Source organism: Eleutherodactylus coqui, chromosome 3, assembly GCF_035609145.1.
Source record: "Eleutherodactylus coqui strain aEleCoq1 chromosome 3, aEleCoq1.hap1, whole genome shotgun sequence".
NCBI classification, from domain to species: Eukaryota; Metazoa; Chordata; class Amphibia; order Anura; family Eleutherodactylidae; genus Eleutherodactylus; species Eleutherodactylus coqui.
In genome coordinates, this window is record NC_089839.1 from 259,948,991 (window position 1) to 259,968,564 (window position 19,574).

At 44.4% G+C, this 19,574-nt stretch overlaps 1 protein-coding gene across 1 annotated transcript in view; it reads left to right on the forward strand.

Moving 5' to 3' along the window:
* The window catches only part of EPHX4 (epoxide hydrolase 4), an 83,531-nt gene that overhangs the window by 15,020 nt on the left and 48,937 nt on the right, over positions 1-19,574 (forward strand). Inside the window, exon 2 of the mRNA XM_066594745.1 lies at positions 8,566-8,651. Within this exon, the coding sequence (XP_066450842.1) occupies positions 8,566-8,651 (86 nt within the window). The remainder of the gene's footprint in view (positions 1-8,565; positions 8,652-19,574) is intronic.

A 19,574-nucleotide genomic window follows, 5' to 3' on the forward strand; every position in this document is an offset into this window, starting at 1 on the left:
AGTATACATAGAGAGTAGTAAAGTATATGTAGCAGAGGTAGAGAGCAGTAGAGTATATGTAGTACACATAGAGAGTAATACAGTACATGTAGTCATGGTAGAGAGCAGTAGAGTATATGTAGTACACATACAGTAGTACAGTATATGTAGTAGAGGTAGAGAGTAGTACAGTACATGTAGTAGAGATAGAGTAGTACAGTACATGTAGTGGAGATAGAGAGTAGTACAGTACATGTAGTGGAGATAGAGAGTAGTACAGTACATGTAGTGGAGATAGAGAGCAGTAGAGTATATGTAGTACACATAAAAGTAGTACAGTAGAGGTGGAGAGTAGTACAGTACATGTAGTGGTGGTAGAGAGCAGTAGAGTATATGTAGTACACATAGAACGTAGTACAGTACATGTAGAGGCGGTATAGAGGAGTACACTACATGAAGTGGGGGTAGAGAGTAGTACAGTAGAGTACATGTAGTGGAGGTAGAGAGTAGTAGAGTATATGTAGTACAGTATATGTAGTAGAGGTAGAGAGTAGTAGACTACATGCAGCAGGCATAGTAAATATTGCAGTAAACTTAGAACAGGTAGAGAACAGTACAGTAATGTAATTTAGGTGCAGCACATTTTGTACACGTGTAGAGTAGCACAGTAAAATTACTAGTTTCAGCTTACAATTGCCGAGGAACCCCCTAACCCTTTAGTGATCCACAAGTTGGCTATATATGAACTCTAAAATGGTGTTAATACACCATTTAACGCCGGCACAGGTTTACCCAGACATGGGTGTCCCATGCAGGAAGAGTGAGAACCCGGCTGTATACTGGCGGACTGGTTTCAACTCTAAAGTTTGGGATCACATAAACCTTGCATCCCAGTTGTTTAACCACTTAGATACTGCTGTCAATGCTATGCATCGTATATAATTGACAGACGGAGCTCCCTTTATTACCCATCAGACCCCCCCCCCCCCCCCTCCCACACACACACACACACACACACAGTTTAATCACACGGTGTTGATGGGTTGCTATAACAGCAGAAGACCTAACAAAGACCTCTGGATTTACTGTGTAAGGCCTCATTCAGACGAGCGTGTATTTGTGCACGTGTATGTGCGCACATAACCACATGTCTATTAGAACCATTGGTTTCCTATGGTGTGTTCACATGTCCGTCTTTTATAGGCATGCGAATTTGTGCACCTGCAAAAGATAGGACATGCGTGCACTGCATAGGTCTGTGCTGCAAGTAAATATTTCATGCAGGGAGTCCCCTCATCACTGAACACTGTGACAGCACTGTCACAGTGTTTAGTAATGATGGCACTCCCCGTGGAGAATAAAGAATCCCCTGTTGCAGCTGTGGCAGAGAATCGCGCTGTTCTCCCATTGCTTTCAATGAGATGCAGGTAACTACTGCAGTGATTTTCAGAGAAGGGCTTTAAATATAAGCCATTCCCTGAAAATCATCCCTAGCTTGTGTAAAAAAATATATACTCACCTCTCCGCCGCTGCCGGGGCTAGGCGCGTCTAGCCGCTTCTCTGCCCAGCACTGTACTGAAAGTCTTTCAGCAGCCGAGGATTTAAAATCCCCCACCTGCTGAGAGGGCTGTGTCTGATTGGCTGAGCGATCAGGCAATCACACGTAGCACTCAGTCATTCATTGAATGACATCTGAGTACTGCCTGTAATTGGCTGAGAGCTGTGATCAATCACAAGCAGTGCTCAGCTGCAATTCAATGAATGGCTGAGTGCTGCTTGTGATTGGCTGAGCACTCAGCCAATCAGATACAGCCCTTTCAGCAGGCGGGGACTTTAAATCCCCGCATGCTCAAAGATATTCAGAGCAGTGACTGGACCCAAGCTGCTAGACGCACCTGAGCCCTGGCAGCGGCAGAGAGGTGAGTATTTATTTATTTTTTACACCAGATAGGAATGTCTTTCAAGGAAGGGCTTATATTTAAAGCGCTTCCCTAAAAATCACTGCAGGGGTGTCGGCATCACGATCCTCTGTCACAGGTGTGGCAGGCGATTCTTTACTCCCTGCAGGGATGAAGAAATCCTCTGTCACAGCTGGCAGGGAATTCTTTACTCCCCGTGAGGAGTCCCCTTGTCACTGAACACTGTGACAGTGCTGTCACAGTGCTCAGTGACAAGGGAACTCCCTCTGGGGAATATTGACGCGCACCACTGACCTATGCACGCCTGTGAAACATGGACATGTGAACACACCATAGGGAACCAATGGTTTTAATAGATGCGTGGTTTTGTGCGCACCTATGTACGCACACGCTCATTTGAAAGCACCCTTAGGGCTCTTACCCACCTCGTTTTTTTAACAACACACAGACATAACTTTCCGGGAACACGGGTTTTTGTGAATAAATATCTTCCTGTTTTATTTAGATGACTGTCATGCCAGGATGTGAACTTACATACTAGAAGGGTTGTACCAAGATTACAAGTTATGACCTATCCACAGGATGACATACTGATTGGTGGGGGTCTTACCACTGAGACCCCCACCGATCTCGAGAATGGGAATCCCATGTCTCACATCCTCCTCACTGCAGGGTTACTTCACCCCCCAAAATGGGAGTGCTGGTCACACAAAGGCGCCGACTCTCCATTCACTTTCAATGAGACTGTGGAGACACCTGAGCGGCAAGGGTTTTCTATCACCACCATTGAAATGAATGGAATACTGACTGCGCAGGTTTGGCCAGCGCTACGTTTATTCAGACATCACTACGGGGGTGCAGTAAACCTGAAGGGACAGGCAGAGGGGGACTCCCACTTATAAGCAACTTATCCCCTCTATTGTCATTAAAGAGTAACTAAACTTTTAATTTTTATTTTTCATTCTCAGTCCAATCAGAGGACAGCATGTTGCAGAACAGAATGAGCAGAGCAGATAATTATAATGTATGGTTCGATAGGAAAAGGTTCAGCAGAACTGGTAATTTATCATTTTAGTTCTGGCTCATTGTGGGATTAGGAGTCCAGTGGGTGGTCCTAATCAATGACTGACACAATGGTTGTCCGTCACTAATTGGGCCTACAACCTAGATATTTGGAACAGCCTCCCTGCCAAGTTCCTTCAAAAAGAGTACCTAGAAAAAATGATGCTGTTTAGAAGGTAAAGGTTGGTCAGACCAAATATTGATTTAATGTAGATTTATCTTTAAATCATTCACTTTGCATTTTAGTAATTGGGAAAAAAAATATTAACAGCTATTTATTTAAATATTTCTCCATACCTGCTAAAACTATCGCACAGTTCTGTATAAGTACTAGAATGGAGGTGCTCAAACGTTTTTAGGGATCATAAATGTTTTTGTTCTCAGTCGTAGAAGAAGTAATTTCCAGTGCTGAACAATAGTAAGAAGTAAAGCTCCATTTAGACGGGATGAATGTCGGGCAAACAATGCCAGATACTCGTCCCTGTGTGTCCTCACTACCCTGCTGTTGCATGGAAGCTAGTATCGCTGGCTCGCTCACAGAGCGGCCAGCAGGTGGGCAAGGCAGCTGCAGGAGATTTCTCTCCTCGTGCTCCCCTGCTCCTCTCCATTCACTTAACATAGCGGCCGTTCAGTACTGAACATCTGCTATTTACACTGAACGATGAGCAATCAGCTCATCGGCCATCGTTTATGCAGCATAAACGATGGCCGATGAGCTGAGCGATGATCATTCAGTGTAAATAGCAGCAGTTCAGTACTGAACGGCCGCTATGTTAAGTGAATGGAGAGGAGTGGGAGAGCGCGAGGAAAGTAATCTCCTCCAGCTGCCCCGCTATGAGCCAGCGATACTGGCTCCCGCGCAGCAGCACGGGCAGGAGCTAGTATGTGAGGGGACGAGTGTTATCCCGTCTAAATGGAGTTTAGCAAGTGTGATCTGTTTTACATATAATGCTTATAGGTTCTAAATAAAATTCCATTGGTTTTCACCAGGAATTTTGGTGTTCACATTATTTTTGGCATGCATGGAATCTGATTTTACTCTAACCCCATCAAAACACCATTGTGCTCCCAACCACACGCTGTGTATCTGGCCTAATGCCTTGTAGTAGCACTCTTAATATGGAAAATAATGTATATTGTTATTAGTGCAGACAGTTCATGAGCTTCCCCAGTAGAACCTGTCTGACTGCTGTTAGTATGCAGGTCGCATGTATTTTTCTCCCTCATGTTCTTCCTACTTCAAAGCACAGCACTTTAGCCTGCAGGCTTCTAACACTTCCCACTCTAAGAGAATCACAATTGGGATCTGACCTACATTTTAATATGATAAAATGAATGAATTAATCTATTTATCATCCTTCTATAAATTATATAGGATCATTTTCAAGATAGGAGAATAATTAATCAGTTCCGTTTTGGGGCAGGATTATATTAAAAAGAGATAAGTAATATCTAAATTGTTGCTGAAAAATGTGCAGACGTTCCACAGGAAGTGCAGAACATTAATGCAGTTAATACTCTTTGAGAAAGCCATGCAAATGAGTGATGGAATAATCCTTCATATTGTAAGGTAGCTACCCCGTGAATTAATATCCAACCTTTTAGCGGGCCTTGCAACATGACTAGGGGTGTAAGCCAAACCAGAGTCCCCATGTGCAGACAGCTGTTTCAGGGTTCTTGCCCATCATCAGTGCACCGTAGGCCAATTAGAACTGCGAGAACTGCAATAGAATGCTAGAATGATGCGGATCTCTCTGTGGATTTGAGGGCCAAATCCACAGCCAAATCCAGAGCAAAATTCCTCTTCAAGAATGAGGACAAAGTAACAATTGATAGAGATACAGCCTAGACCAAGCTGTGGTCAGCTATGCTAAAGACAGTGACAACGCCTATCAGATTGGAGCCAGGACCCCTTGAGAAACAGATGATTTTGCCAGAGGAAGCTACCTTCAGCCAGACAGATGAGGTATTGCACGTCAGCCATTAAGATGAATTCTGGCTAAGGCTTCTTTCCCACGAGCGTATATTGGCCGCCGTTTTCATGGCGAGCCGATATACGCTACCATCTGTGGTGTTAAAGCTCTTGAACAGGCACACAAATCTAACGTTTGTGCGACCGTTCACACGGCATGGGCCCCAGTGCATATACGCCGAGGCTACCATGCCGTTGCCCCTTTCCCCTTCCTCCACCTCGCAGACTAACCTCTGCTCTCCTCCCCGCTCTCTCTTTGCAATGGGAGGGGGCGGGACAGGGGCAGAGCTGAGCACCACCCCATCCCGCTCCTTCCATTGCTGGCTGCGGACAAGGGGCGGGGTAGGGGCGGAGCTTTAGCTCCACTCTCATCCTACCCTTCCCATTGCAAAGAGCGAGCGGGAAGGAGAGCAGAGGTAGGGAGTTTAAACTCCCTCCCACCTCCGGCAGCTGTCATGGGCCGGAATACATCGGGAGCGGCCGACATATTCCAGCCCAAAAGATAGTTCCAGGACGTAAAAACGCCCAGTGCTATTTCGGCTGGCCAGGCACTTTTACGTCACGAGAATACGGCCATGTAATCTGATGCATTGGAGTCCAATGCATCAGATCACAGCGTATATCGGCCGGCGTGAAAATGGTGGGCGAATATATGCTTGTGGGAAAGAAGCCTAATAGAGGAAAAGTCCATTCTCTCTATATCATTCATATACCCTATGGAACTCCATTAACCCTTTCCGATCCAATTCCCCTGCCACCAGCACACTCCCCAGCCCTTATTTACTTTCAGTTGGAAAGCGTATTGGGGATACTCAACAGAAACACATAAAAATGAACTGTCATGATGATTTTATTAGCAATTTTTTGAAAATTAACACCTTCCAATCCAGTGTCGTCCCTCGCCCAACATTAAGATTTCCCCGCATAGCTCCGATGTCAGACGAGATGTGACACATGTTTCCAACAGTATGCAGGACAGTTCTCCGATGTCGGAGGCTGTTCTACGTATGTATGTTACAGTATACAGGACAGCGTAGACATATGCAGAATAACCTGTTAGAAATGTGTTAGTCCTTATTCGACAGCAGAGCTCTGCAGGGGAATCTTAATGTCAGACTAGGGCAGGCACTGGATTGGAAAGGGTTAAGAGGCGATGTCAGGGTTACAATGAGGGACCTTCCCTTCTGAACTTCTACTTTAAAAATCACATGGTGCTGATGGATCTTTCTCATTGTAATATGGAATTGTATCAGCTAATCTGTACAGACATAGGGGATTTATTAACCTTTTATCTGCCAATACTCCAAAATTGGAACAGTGGAGTCACACAGTTGCTGCCTTGCTTTGAATTGTAGGGTGGATCCTTATTTGGCAGGTGAAAGGTTAAGACTGGTGTTTCATATGCCGGTCTTAATATTACCCTCATTTCCGCATGATGCGCCCAATATACGGTATGTTCATATATAAAAAGCAGAAGTTACGATGCTTCTACAGCGCCACCTATTAGCAGGCAACATTTCTGCAAGTCAATGTCAGACCTTTTCACAAGCCTTGTAACAGTGACTGCGAACACAAGCCAAAGCCAGAATGTTCTCCTAGAAGAAAAAATCACCATGCACAGACAGACTGTTTAGGGGTTTTTGCCCCTCATTACTGTGCAGTAGGTTGCTGGCTTGGCTGAGTGAGAGGCCAGTGACATGGGTCAGAAGCGGTAAGGTTTCTCCCTAGGGGAAGCACCTAAAAGGTGTGAGGAGACTTATAAGGCCACGGTCAGACGAGCATTTTTTTTGCATGCCTATGTGCGCAAAAAAAATTTGCGGCTGTTCACATGTCCATTTTTTAGAAGCGCAAAACACTCGCACCTGCAAAAGATAGGACATGCGTGCCTATAATGCGCATTGGTAAGGTCCGTGCTGCACGTAAAGACATTGTGTGATGTTCTGTTAATCTCTGTGGGGAGTCCCCTCATCACTGAACACTGTGACAGCAGTGGCATAGCTGTGGCAGATAATTGCGATGTTCTCCCATTGCTTTCAATGGGGCTGGTGCTGCTGTCGTCCCATTGAAAGCAATGGGATAAAGGCAACCCCTGCAGCGATGATTTTTGGCGAGTGACTTGAAATATAAGCCCTACCCCGAAGATCATCCCTAGCTGTTAAAAAAAAATTAAAATTTAACTCCCCTAGAAGCGCTGTCCGGCTCTTCTCTCAGTCCCCATCAGTCTTCATCTGTATTCTAGTGGCGGGGATTGAAAAATCCCCTCTTCCAGAAAGTGCTGCCTCTGATTGGCTGAGTGCAGTGACGAATCAGAGACAGCACTCAGCCATTGAATGACAGCTGAGCGTTGCCTCTGATTGGTCACAGTGCTCAGGATTCTTTCATGCCCGCGGAGAGTCCCATTTTCACTGAACACTGTGACAATACTATCACGGTGTTCATTGATGAGGAGACCTTCATGGAGCATCTGCGCTTCTCCAAGCTCAGCTGCTCCAGTGAACGGGCATCTGAAACTTTGCCTGTTGAAGGCCTGTACACACTATTTTGGGCACATGTAAAACAAAACACAGAGCTTCAGTCACGCGCATTTTGCACATCCGTGAAGCACTTTTCTTTTGCGCACACAGGCGCACAAAAAGGTTGTGCAGCGTGCATGCTCCTCTGGGGAATTTGAATATGCAGAAGGAAGATGGAACAATGCCTCTGCAGCGCCACCTATATAAAGTATGTAGAGGTGCACATCTCTTCATATATTAGAAGCATCTTGGCTCCTTTTCTGTAGAATGGGGTACCTATCAAAAAGTTGAAAAATTTTGCAGATATTTACGCAAAAAAAAACCATGATAAATCTTCCTCATAGTGATCTGCTTACTGTACATGGTGCCTCTCTGCACCCCTCCCAGGTTCCATCCCACACCCCAACCCCTATCCCCTACCCCTTTTGTTTTTAACTGTTTGTCCTTACAAATTGTTACACATGTTATAAAAAGAGGAAAAAATGGTAGAAATACATGAAGGCATCTGTTGAACAGATGTTTCCCCGAAACTAAGACAGTGTCTTATATTAATTTTTGATCAAAAAGGTTTAACTTTTTTACATGTATAGCTGCCTGGACACTATTTAAATTGACTTTTTTTAAATTAACTGTTAGCAGGGCTTAATTTTAGAGTAGGGCTTATATTTCAAGCATCCTCAAAAAGCCTAAAAAATCATTTTGCATCCTCAAAAATTCTGGAAAATCATGCTATGTCTTATTTTCAGGGTATGTCTTATATTCAGGGAAACGGGGTAGTAGCTGTGTACATTATTTAATGTCATCATTGTTCTGTATCTAGTATCCATGTACTGAGAAGATGGAATTAGAGAAATCTTTGAAAACTGTCCCCACCTAGAATTGAGCTTCGATGCAAGTTGCATAAAGGCTCCTGAACAGGGGCGCACTACTGCTTTGTACATGAGATGCCAGGGGTGGGATCAGACCCATCCTAGGCTCCAAGGGTACATTTCCTGCCGTAATGTGGCCATGGAGTCTTAGCCCATGCTGTGAGGCTTGTTTCTATCCTTTTATGAATACATAATGCAGGAGATTATACATTTCTTCCTCATCACTAATATCTGTATAATGTAATCTGCAGGATTCCGGATTACGATTCCATTATGTTGCTGCAGGAGAACGAGGAAAACCCCTCATGTTGCTTCTTCATGGATTTCCGGAGTTCTGGTAAATACCATTGGGATAAAACGTATTTTATTTCATTTTAGCTATAGAAGAAAATGTTTTTGCACAGATATGTATATACTGCAAGTGGATGACGCCTCCGTCAACACTATCAATCTCCTGACAGCCATATTAAATACCGGCCATCTGGACTAAAGATTGCTCAAGGAGATTAAGCACAAATTAATGTACCGTACAAACCTGTAATTTCAGCAGTTTCGCCACAAATTACACCTGCTGGACTGATTATGAAAATATGATTAACTTTCACAATGTACGGCCTATTGGAAAATGCTCAATACATAGTCAACATTTTCTATCAGTAAGGCTACCTACTAGAGATGAGCGAACGTGCTCGTTTAGGACAATTACTTGATCGAGCACCGCTTTTTTCGAGTAACTGTCTACTCGGGCGAAAAGATTCGGGGGGCGCCGGGGGGACGGGGGGTGGTGGGATGGAGCGGGGGATAGCAGGGGGGAGCTCTCTCTCTCTCTTCCCCCCCCCCCCCTCCACTCCCCACCACAACCCCCCACTCACCCCCGACGCCCCCCGAATCTTTTCGCCCGATTAGGCAGTTACTCGAAAACAGCGATGCTCGATCGAGTAATTGCTCTAAATGAGCACGTTCGCTCATCTCTACTACCTACACATCTTAGGCCGAGAAACTCTGCCCAATATCGTGATCGCCAGCGTGTGTTTTCACATCAATGTGATGCGTCTTTATGGTAAAAATGCTTCCCATCACTTCTGTGAAGTAGCGATCCTCCAGCGCGGCTTTCAGGAGCGTTTGAGGATTAGCAAGCGTTTCCTATTGTATTCAATAGAAAACCCCGCATCGCACTCGCGAGCACATCGCATGGTATACAATGTGTTTTACTGTCCTATTGAAAACAGTGGGCAGTGCATTCCGAGGAACACGAAGAGATAGGACATGCCACAATGCGGTGCTGGAAAACATCGCTCATGTATATGACTCGATTCAAAAGAATGGGGTTCATAGTTGCGCAAGTTTTGTGAGTCTCGCAACACAGTAAACTGGCACGAGATTCTCAGTCATGTGAAACCAGCCCAGGAGTACAGAGAGTCCTTTCTACTTGATGGTTTAAGGCAGTCGTCACACAGGTGTATTTGCGCACGTAATATGCAGTTAATAGAATCCCTTTATTTCAATGGGTTCATTCACATGGGTGTATTTTTCCGCGCATTTGCCAAAGTCAATGGGGATGTGCAAATGCGCACAAAATACACTAGGAGATGCATCAAACACTGCGCAATTGCACCAGAAAAAGAACGCATCTGGATGTCATTTGGCTAATTATCCATTTAAATTGGTGCACATCTTTTTGCCTTGCACATGGAAATAGTACAGCAACATATACCAATGCACGAGCAAAAACACATCGGCCGTTCCATAAAAACGCTGCACTCATTATGCTGTTTGCCTCAGGCCGACTTTACATGGGGAAGGAAATAGCGCGATTTTTAACATTGATGCTTAGTAACTTAAGACTGCGACTTAAGATTACTCAGGGTCAATTCAGAATAAGGGTTCTTTCACACGAGTGTATATCGGCCACCGTTTTCATGGCCGGACGATATACACTACGATCTGATGCGTAAAAACACATGAACGAGTGTACAATTCTGATGTTTGTGTGCCCATCCAAACGGCATGGGCCCCAGCGTCTATACGCTGAGGCCACCATGCTGTTGTCCCTGCCCTCCCCCTTGCCGACTCACCTTCTCTCTTCTCCCCTCCGGCTGTTTGCAATAGGAGGGGGCGGCACAGGGGCCGGAGCTAAGCTCCCACCCCTCCCCGCCCCTTGTTTGCAGCCAGCAATGGGAGGAAGCTTGATGGGGCGGTGCTTAGCTCTGCCACTGTCCCGCCCCTCCCATTGCAAACAGCCGGAGGGGAGGAGATAAGGTGGAAGTTGTTGAGCAGTCACACTGCTAAACTCCCTTCCACCTTCCTTCTACGGCCGCTGTTGTTCACTCCCATAGGAGCCCATGCAGTGACCGACCTATTCTGGCCGGAAAGATAGTTCCAGGACTATCTTTCCGGCCAGCATGAAAATGCCCAGCGCTATATTGGCCCGACCGGGCGCTTCCATGCCGCAGGAATACGGCCATATGATCTGCTGCATTTGAATTCAATGCATCAGATCGTATCGTAGATCAGCCGTCTGTGAAAACGGCGAACGCTATATGCTCGTGTGAAAGAGGCCTCAGACTATATTCACATGGGTGATTTGAATCAGTTAAAAACTGACCATTTTCAATGTGATGTTCATGCTATTTATTGCGGTTTTCCATGCACGCTTATATCACACATTTTTCTGTGCTCTGCACTCCTTGGTCCTTTTTTATGTGATTCCGTAGTAACCTGCATCACACTTACATGAAAATCACATGCAAATAGCTCGGCATGCGATTACAACATATTCTTTAACACTCCCATAGAAAATAATGGGCATGCAGCAAGTTTTTTTTAACTCAGACTATCTCTGTGAGAAAAATCGCTTGTGTGTTTTAACCCATTCGAAGGAAAAGGTCTGGTTCCCTGGCGACTTCTGTCCATCTCAAAATCAGTCAGAGCTTACAATAGGAAATCGCCCGGGAGAATACAGCCAAACAGTTCGAAGTCGTGGAGTGTTTGCTCTAGAGGCAGGGCATGCTTGGAACGCTTTGCTTTCCCTGCTTGGGCTGGGCTCACACTGGCATTCTGATTCCCATTATATTGTGGGAGCTGGAAATGGAATGACAAATTTGGCATTTGACGGAAACAAATGGCAACAGATGGACTCCATTGACTACAACGGCGTTGTCCAACCCTCCGGCATTTTTCTGGAGGAAATAGTGTGGCATGTTTCACTATTTTGGCAAGCATTTTGTTGGATCTGTGCCAGAAGCTATGAATGGTAGCCAAACAGTCAATCTGCCAAATTGGCAGCCTTGAGACACTACAAGAGGATCAGTATCAGATCGGTGGGGTCCAGGCACATTATCAACTGACGGAAGGGGCTATGGTGTCCCTGTGAGTCACTGGTCCCCCTTGATTTCTTACCATGCACAGCTCCGTACTTTTGATAGCAGCTATCAATGAGTCTGACCTGCAGGATACGCCACTAATACTGTAACCTTTCCATTGGTTTGATTTAGGCCAGTGTCACACAGGTGTAAGTGTATTTACCTGCGCATTTACTTGCGTATTTATGCAATGGGTGTTGTGTATTGGCACACAGAAAAAACATACAACCATGCTCCCATTCATTGAAATGGACCATTAGTTGTAATCAGCCCAATATGTGATCTTTCCCTGCGCAAATAGGCAGGAAAATGCAGTATGCCGCATATTGTTTTGTGAGAAAAGTAAACGCGTGCGCAAAATATGCTTATGTGAACGAACCCATTGAAATCAATGATGCAGACCCTTTGTGTTAAAAAATAATTGTCTCACTACAGAAGACAGATACCAACATTTCAACATTTTATCGCAGGAACTTGTGTTCTAATAGATATGACATTTTGTGAACTGGAGTCAAGTTCGCTCGGCTACACATCACTGGATTCGTATCCCAGTAATAGAGAACAGGATGATCAGCAAGTTTTAAAACTAAATCTGTTATGTTTTTTCTTAGTTTTTACATTTTATATTTTTTCACAAAAGGGTAATTTTTCATAAATTTAAAAACAACGCCAAGTTGTCGGTCAACAAACCTCAGGCTACAATAACTATGTATTCTAACATGGTCAGAAGTACAGAAATGTCACCACTCACTGTCCCCGATGGCTTTCACAATCTAATTTCCCTTTCTTAAACAGACACTAGGGACAACTTCAAAGGTTGCCAACTAACTGTATTCATGCTTTTATTAGTAGGGTTTTTTTTTCAAAAAAAGGAACAAATCACAGGAACAAGGAACAAAGGAACAAAAACCGATGAACTGTGTCGTGCCTAGTGATGCATGACAAAAGAGAATTAAAAGGGTTCTATGGTGAAAGTAATGAAATTGAAATGTTCTCAGCCCTGTATAAAGTGATGCTCATCCAACCTCACGCTGCACTCTTCTTGGGTGATGGAGTCCCACCTCAGGGTCATTTGACTGCTGCAGTCAATTACCAGCTGATCCTGAACTACATATAACCAGTAATGGGCTATAGTGGTCAAAGATGATGTTGAGGGAAAGAAGAATCCGGCATGTTAAAGTTGAGTGCCTGATCCTTGTGTTGGAGATAAGCCGCCACCAGAGGTGGTCCACTGTCCATATGGAAGACACCTGAACACTTGGCAATGCGGAGCGATCTTGTGTATGTGGGAATCAGGAGAAATAGCTTTCGACCTAATGAGCATTCGGTCAACAGCTATTGACAGTGCATGGTTGGTTACTTTTAGTGTAAACATACCCCCTCAGGCACTGGATTAATGTATACCATGAAAGCAGAAGTAGATCAACTGTGTCTCTAAAACAATTTGGCTTAAGGCCCAAATACAAAGAACGATTATCATTAAAAAAAACGTTCAAACGAGCGAATGGGAACGAATCGTTTAGTCTAAATGCAGCCAATGACCAAAGGACGAATTATAAATTGTTTGCTTTTAATTGGTTGTTGTAAAAATCATCAGTGGCTCGTTCGCTTATTGTTCAGTTTAAATAGCGTTCATTCATTTGTTCTCATTCACTAATACAGTAAATGAGTGAACAATTATCTTGTTTGAATGAGCCAATGATGTATCTCCCTGTATAAACAGGCTGCACGAGTGAACAAGCAAACTCATTTGCTGACAGCATTTGCTCGTTCAAACGATAATTGTTCGGTGTAAATGGACCCATAGGGTTAGATCCAGGGGCAGCATTGGATTTTTTCTGGTTTTCATCCCTTAACACCACCAATTAGGATCTGCTCTTTGTAGTGGAGGACCCAAGATCATAACCACAGAAATAGCCTTGGTTGAGAGGCAGCTGACACAACTTGGGCAAATTTTCTGTAACTTGGTACCCGAGGGTGTAGCTAGTGAAATGGTCCTGTAACAGAGTCGGAGTCAGGGCAGGTGGAGTACTTGAGGAACAAAGAATCAGGCCAAAGGTCTGGGCAGGAATCAGACAGGTAAATTGTGGTCAAATAACTACTTGACGTCAGTAGAGAATGTGGAACAGACGTGGGTCAACACCAGAAAAACAGACAGAAGACACTGTTGAAACAGATCTCTCGTTAGGCGCCCGAGTGGCAGGTTATATGGTGGCACAGTAGCTGACAGAAATGGAAGTGGGATCTTTTTTCACAAACCAAATAAACTTTACTAACAGGGTTTTATTTAATTCCATAGAAGGGCATGAGTTACTTAAATGTTACAGAATTTTAACCGGAATTTACACTCACATACATATATATATATATATATATATATATATCTGGGTCAGAATGGCAAGGCACTTCGTATATTGACCTTACTTGCAAACTTATCATCTCAATGACTTCTCTATACTCTCTGAGGTGCACGGAAAAATCCAGACATTGCAGCCTCACATAGCGTAGGTGCAATCACAGTCTCTTATAGAGAGGTACATGCCTGCAGTCAGAGAGCTATAGTTCCGGGGGAACAAGACATGTTCCACCCCCCACCCCTCTTACACTGATAGACTAATTGCTCAGGCAGTCTCCAATGGGAGAGGGTGCCTTAAATAGAAAGTGGAGCCTATCTGGATTGGCTGGGACTAGAAAGCTGTTTGTGTGTGCTGCTTGGTCTTTTAGAGGCGTTGAGCACAGGTGCACCCTTTGGGCCATAATAGCAGCCGTGAACCAAGAGAGGATGGGATATCTAATGGAAGTAGATTGGTGGGAGCCACAATCACCAGGAGGGGGAAGGTGAGGAGAGTTGCTGGCCATGGCCCCACAGCAACACAGTGTATCAGTTTTGCCTGTAGTGCTCTTTTATACAGGATTTTATAGTTGTCAAATAGATGTGATCTACATAAAAAGTAACTTTGTAAATCTATCCCATTACATATGTTGCGCTGCACCTGGGCTACAGCTGCACTATAGCCATGTTGGACGAGGAGAGAAGTCCATCTCAGCTGTAGCACAAAGAACTTTTCTGATTGTAGCCATTTATTCCGTTTTCCATAAGTCTTTCTAATGTTTTTAAAAATGTGACAGGAAATAATTGTGCTTCATAAACAATACAGTTCAGTAATGCCAATACTAGTGGATGGCGGTGAATTATGGTATTTCAATGTACCTTCATAACCAGTAAGAAGATACAACTTCCAAATTCAAGAAGGCTTAAAGCTTATTTATCAAAGTAAAATAACGAAGCAGTCTAAATTAAAGAAACAGAACAAGTTTTAGCAATGCATGGTAGCAGTCAAAAGTTTTTCCATTTTTTAATTTACTCTTTTTATTAGGTTTTATAAGTAGTAGAAAGTCCAAAGTACAATAAACAAAAACATTTTGCAGCAAACTGAAAAAGGGCATGTGAAAATCGGTATCACTTTCTTGCAGTCATACAAATCTCCATCATGGTATCAAACTGACTAGGACTGGTACATTGTATTAGACTATAGAGAGGTTTGTAGGTAAAAGTAGGTTATAGTGTCATGGAATGAAGGTGAAGGAACTAGGAGCACAGGTAGTCTTCTCATCCATCCTCCAAGTGGACGGCCATGAAATGAGAAGATGGAACAGGATTTTAGAGGTGAACAACTGGCTACATTGATGTGGATGTCAGCAAAAGATTTGGATTTCTAGACCATGGAATGAATTACCTATATGATGGACTGCTTGCTAGAGACGGGTTGCACCTTACAAAAACAGGTAAGTATTAGAGATGAGCGAGCGTACTCGGAAAAGCACTACTCGCTCGAGTAATTTGCTTTATCCGAGTATCGCTGTGCTCGGGTCTAAAGATTCGGGTGCCGGCACGGAGCGGGGAGCTGCAGGGCAGAGCGGGGAGGAACGGAGGGGAGATCTTTCTCTCCCTCTCTACCGCCCGCTCTCCCCTGCTCCCCGCTGCGACTCACCTGTCAGCCGCAGCGGCACCCGAATCTTCAGACCCGAGCACAGCGATACTCGGATAAAGCACATTACTCGAGCGAGTAGTGCTTTTCCGAGTACGCTCGCTCATCTCTAGTAAGTATATATTTTGTGGGCGTCTTGCTTCACTCATTAGGAGAGCTTTAAACTAGAACAATATGGGAAGGGAAGTGAAAGGCCATGTAAAAATTTACAGCTAATTAATACATTTAAGAACCTTGCTATTTGAAGTGGAAAGAAAGAACAAAGATAAAAAATTTAGAAGGAAAGTAGAGGAGCAAGAAACACCGATCACAAACTTAAATGTTTTTACACAAATCCACAGAGTATGGGAAACAAACAAGGAGAAATGGAGCTCCTGACACAAAAAGAGAAATATGATGTCATAGGCATCACGGAAACTTGATGGAATGATACACATGATTGGAACATAAGGCTTGAAGGATACAACGTATTTATGAGAAACAGACCTAAAAAAAGGGAAGGAGGTGTTGCATTGTATGTTAGGAGAACATTTATCTCCACAGAGATTCAAGCTTCAGAGCATGGTAGTTCTGTAGAAACTTTTTGGGTAAGAATACGAGGAGAGAACAACAGAAAGGACACCATTGTAGGCATTTACTATAGGCCGCCTGGACAAGCAGAAGATATGGATGAACTCTTTCTACATCAGATGGCCAAGCTCTCAAAAAAGCATTACATAGTGATCATGGGAGATTTTACCTATCCAGACATTTGTTGGGAATCTCTCCCAGTAATGGATCCAACAAATTCTTATCCGCTCTTGCTGACAACTTTATCTTCCAAAAGGTAGAAGAGAAAACAAGGGGATCTGCTATCTTGGACTTAAAGGGGTTGTCCCGCGGCAGCAAGTGGGGTTATACACTTCTGTATGGCCATATTAATGCACTTTGTAATATACATCGTGCATTAAATATGAGCCATACAGAAGTTATACACTTACCCCCTCCGGTGCTGGCGTCCTCGTCTCCATGGCGCCGACTAACGCTGTCTTCTCCTTCCATTAGACGCGCTTGCGCTGTGCGGTCTTCTGTTCTGTTCAATGGGGCCGCTCCGGCGTGCTCGCGCCACCGAGGTCTTCTGCTCATGCGCAGACCAGTTCTCCTGCGCGAGCACGCCGGAGCGGCCCCATTGAACAGAACAGAAGACTGCACAGCGCAAGCACATCTAATGGAAGGAGAAGACAGCGTTAGCCGACGCCATGGAGACGAGGATGCCAGCACCGGAGGGGTAAGTGTATAACTTCTGTATGGCTCATATTTAATGCACGATGTATATTACAAAGTGCATTAATATGGCCATACAGAAGTGTATAACCCCACTTGCTGCCGCGGGACAACCCCTTTAATTATTACCAACAGGGAGGGAATGGTTAAAGGGGTTGTCCCGCGCCGAAACGGGTTTTTTTTTTTTTCAACCCCCCCCCCCCCCCCCCGTTCGGCGCGAGACAACCCCGATGCAGGGACGTACAGAAAGCTCACCGGAGCGCTTACCTTAATCCCCGCGCTCCGGTGACTTCTATACTTACCTGTGAAGATGGCCGCCGGGATCCTCTGCATCCGTGGACCGCAGCTCTTCTGTGCGGTCCACTGCCGATTCCAGCCTCCTGATTGGCTGGAATCGGCACGTGACGGGGCGGAGCTACACGGAGCCTGCATTCTGCACGAGCGGCTCCATAGAAGACAGGAGAAGACCAGGACTGCGCAAGCGCGGCTAATTTGGCCATCGGAGGGCGAAAATTAGTCGGCACCATGGAGACGAGGACGCTAGCAACAGAGCAGGTAAGTATAAAACTTTTTATAACTTCTGTATGGCTCATAATTAATGCACAATGTATATTACAAAGTGCATTAATATGGCCATACAGAAGTGTATAGACCCACTTGCTGCCGCGGGACAACCCCTTTAAGTAAGTAATGGTGGCTGGGACCTTGGAAGGTAGTGATCATGCTATACTTGAATTTTGGATAAAAAGGGGAGGAAGACCTGAGAAAACTCAGACCTCAAGGTTGGATTTCAGAAAGGCAGACTTCAATGAACCCAGAAAGAGGGTAGGAAGAATCCAATAGTTGGATGTTCTTAAGGACAGAAATGTCCAAGAAGGTTGGGAAATATTGTGAAATGAGATTTTCAAAGCACAATCCTTAACGACTACTAAAAGAAGGAAGAATGGGAAGCATTTAAAATGACCAGGATGGATGAACACAGAACTTGCACACATGTTAAAAATGAAAAAATATATATTTATCAAATGGAAAGAGGGGGGAATGTCTAAAGAAGAATATAATGTGGTCTGCAGAAACTGTAGGGCAAGTGTCAGAATAACTAAAGCTAATAATGAATTGAAGCTTGCAACAGGGGCCAAAAGCAATGAAAAAGGATTTTAGGGGTATGTCAAAGCAAAAGAAAAGTCAAAGATGCTATTGGATGCTTGCAAGATGAAAATGGTGAATTGGTTAAGAATAGAGTTGAGTGAACATACTCTGCCGAGCATGATGCTCGTTCAAGTATTCGCGTACTTGATGGTGCTCGTTACTCGAACGAGCATCAAGCCGTGTTCGACCCCGCCCCAGTTTTTGGTTTCTCCCTGCTGTAACATGTCTGGAGAGAGATGGAGATGGAACATCAGCTGATCTTCCCTGTGCTATTGGGGGAATAAAGGAATGCAGGCTATATATAAGCAGAGAGATGGCGAAGAAATACTTAGCTAACTCAAATGAATTCAAGTCTCAAGGTCTAATTGAACTACATCCCAGGATACTAACGGAAGCAGTGGAGGTAATTGTTGAACCACTCGCCATAATCTTTGATAATTACCGGAGAGCAGGAGATATCCCGGAAGATTGCAAAAGGGCAAATGTTGTCCCTATCTTCAAACAAGGGAAGAAGGTACATCCAGGAAACTACAGGCCTGTGAGCCTGACTTCTATTCTGTTCTTTGAACAAATTATTAAACAGCATGTATGCAAGTACTTGGATAAAAATTGAGTAATTAACCAGAGCCAGCATGGGTTTGTAACAAACAAGTCATGCCAAGCGAATCTTTTTTTTTCTATGACAGATTCACCAACTGGGTTGATCAGGGAAATGCAGTGGATATAGTTTATCTTGACTTTAGTAAAGCATTTGATGAAGCATCTCATACCATACTTATTGAAAAAATGACCAACTATGGCATTGACAAGGCAACTGTTAGGTGGATTCACAACTGCCTGAGTGATCGTACTCAAAGAATGGTCATAAATGACTGCACATCCAAGTGGAAGAATGTATCAAGTGGGGTACCACAAGGCTCTGTCCTAGGCTCAGTGTTGTTCAACATTTTTATAAATGATCTAGAGGAGGGAATTGATGGGAAACTGATCAAATTTGCCAACAACACAAAGCTAGGAGGAATAGCTAACACCAGGGAAGAGAGAGTATTCAAAAAGATCTAGAAAAGCTTGAACAGTGGGTGGCGACTAACAGAATGGTATTTAACAAGGAAAAATGCAGAGTCCTATATCTGGGCAAGAAAAAGGAAAAAAATTACATACAGAATGGAAGAAATTTGGCTAAGGAGAAGTACATGTGAAAAAAACTTGGGTATACTAATAGATCATAGACTGAACATGAGTCAACAATGTGATGCAGCAGCCAAAAAGGCAAACACAATTCTGGGATGTATTAAGAGAACCATAGAGTCTAGATCACGCGAGGTAATTATCCCCCTCTACTCTTCCTTAGGCCGCCTGCAGACGAGCGGGTCGGATCCGGCAGCGAGAAATCTCGCCGCGCGATCCGACCCCAGAGCCTGCAGGGGCGAGCGCGTACTCACCCGCGCCCGGCGGCCCCGGCTCTTTGATGTGCCGGCTGCCGCGCAGCCGGCGCAT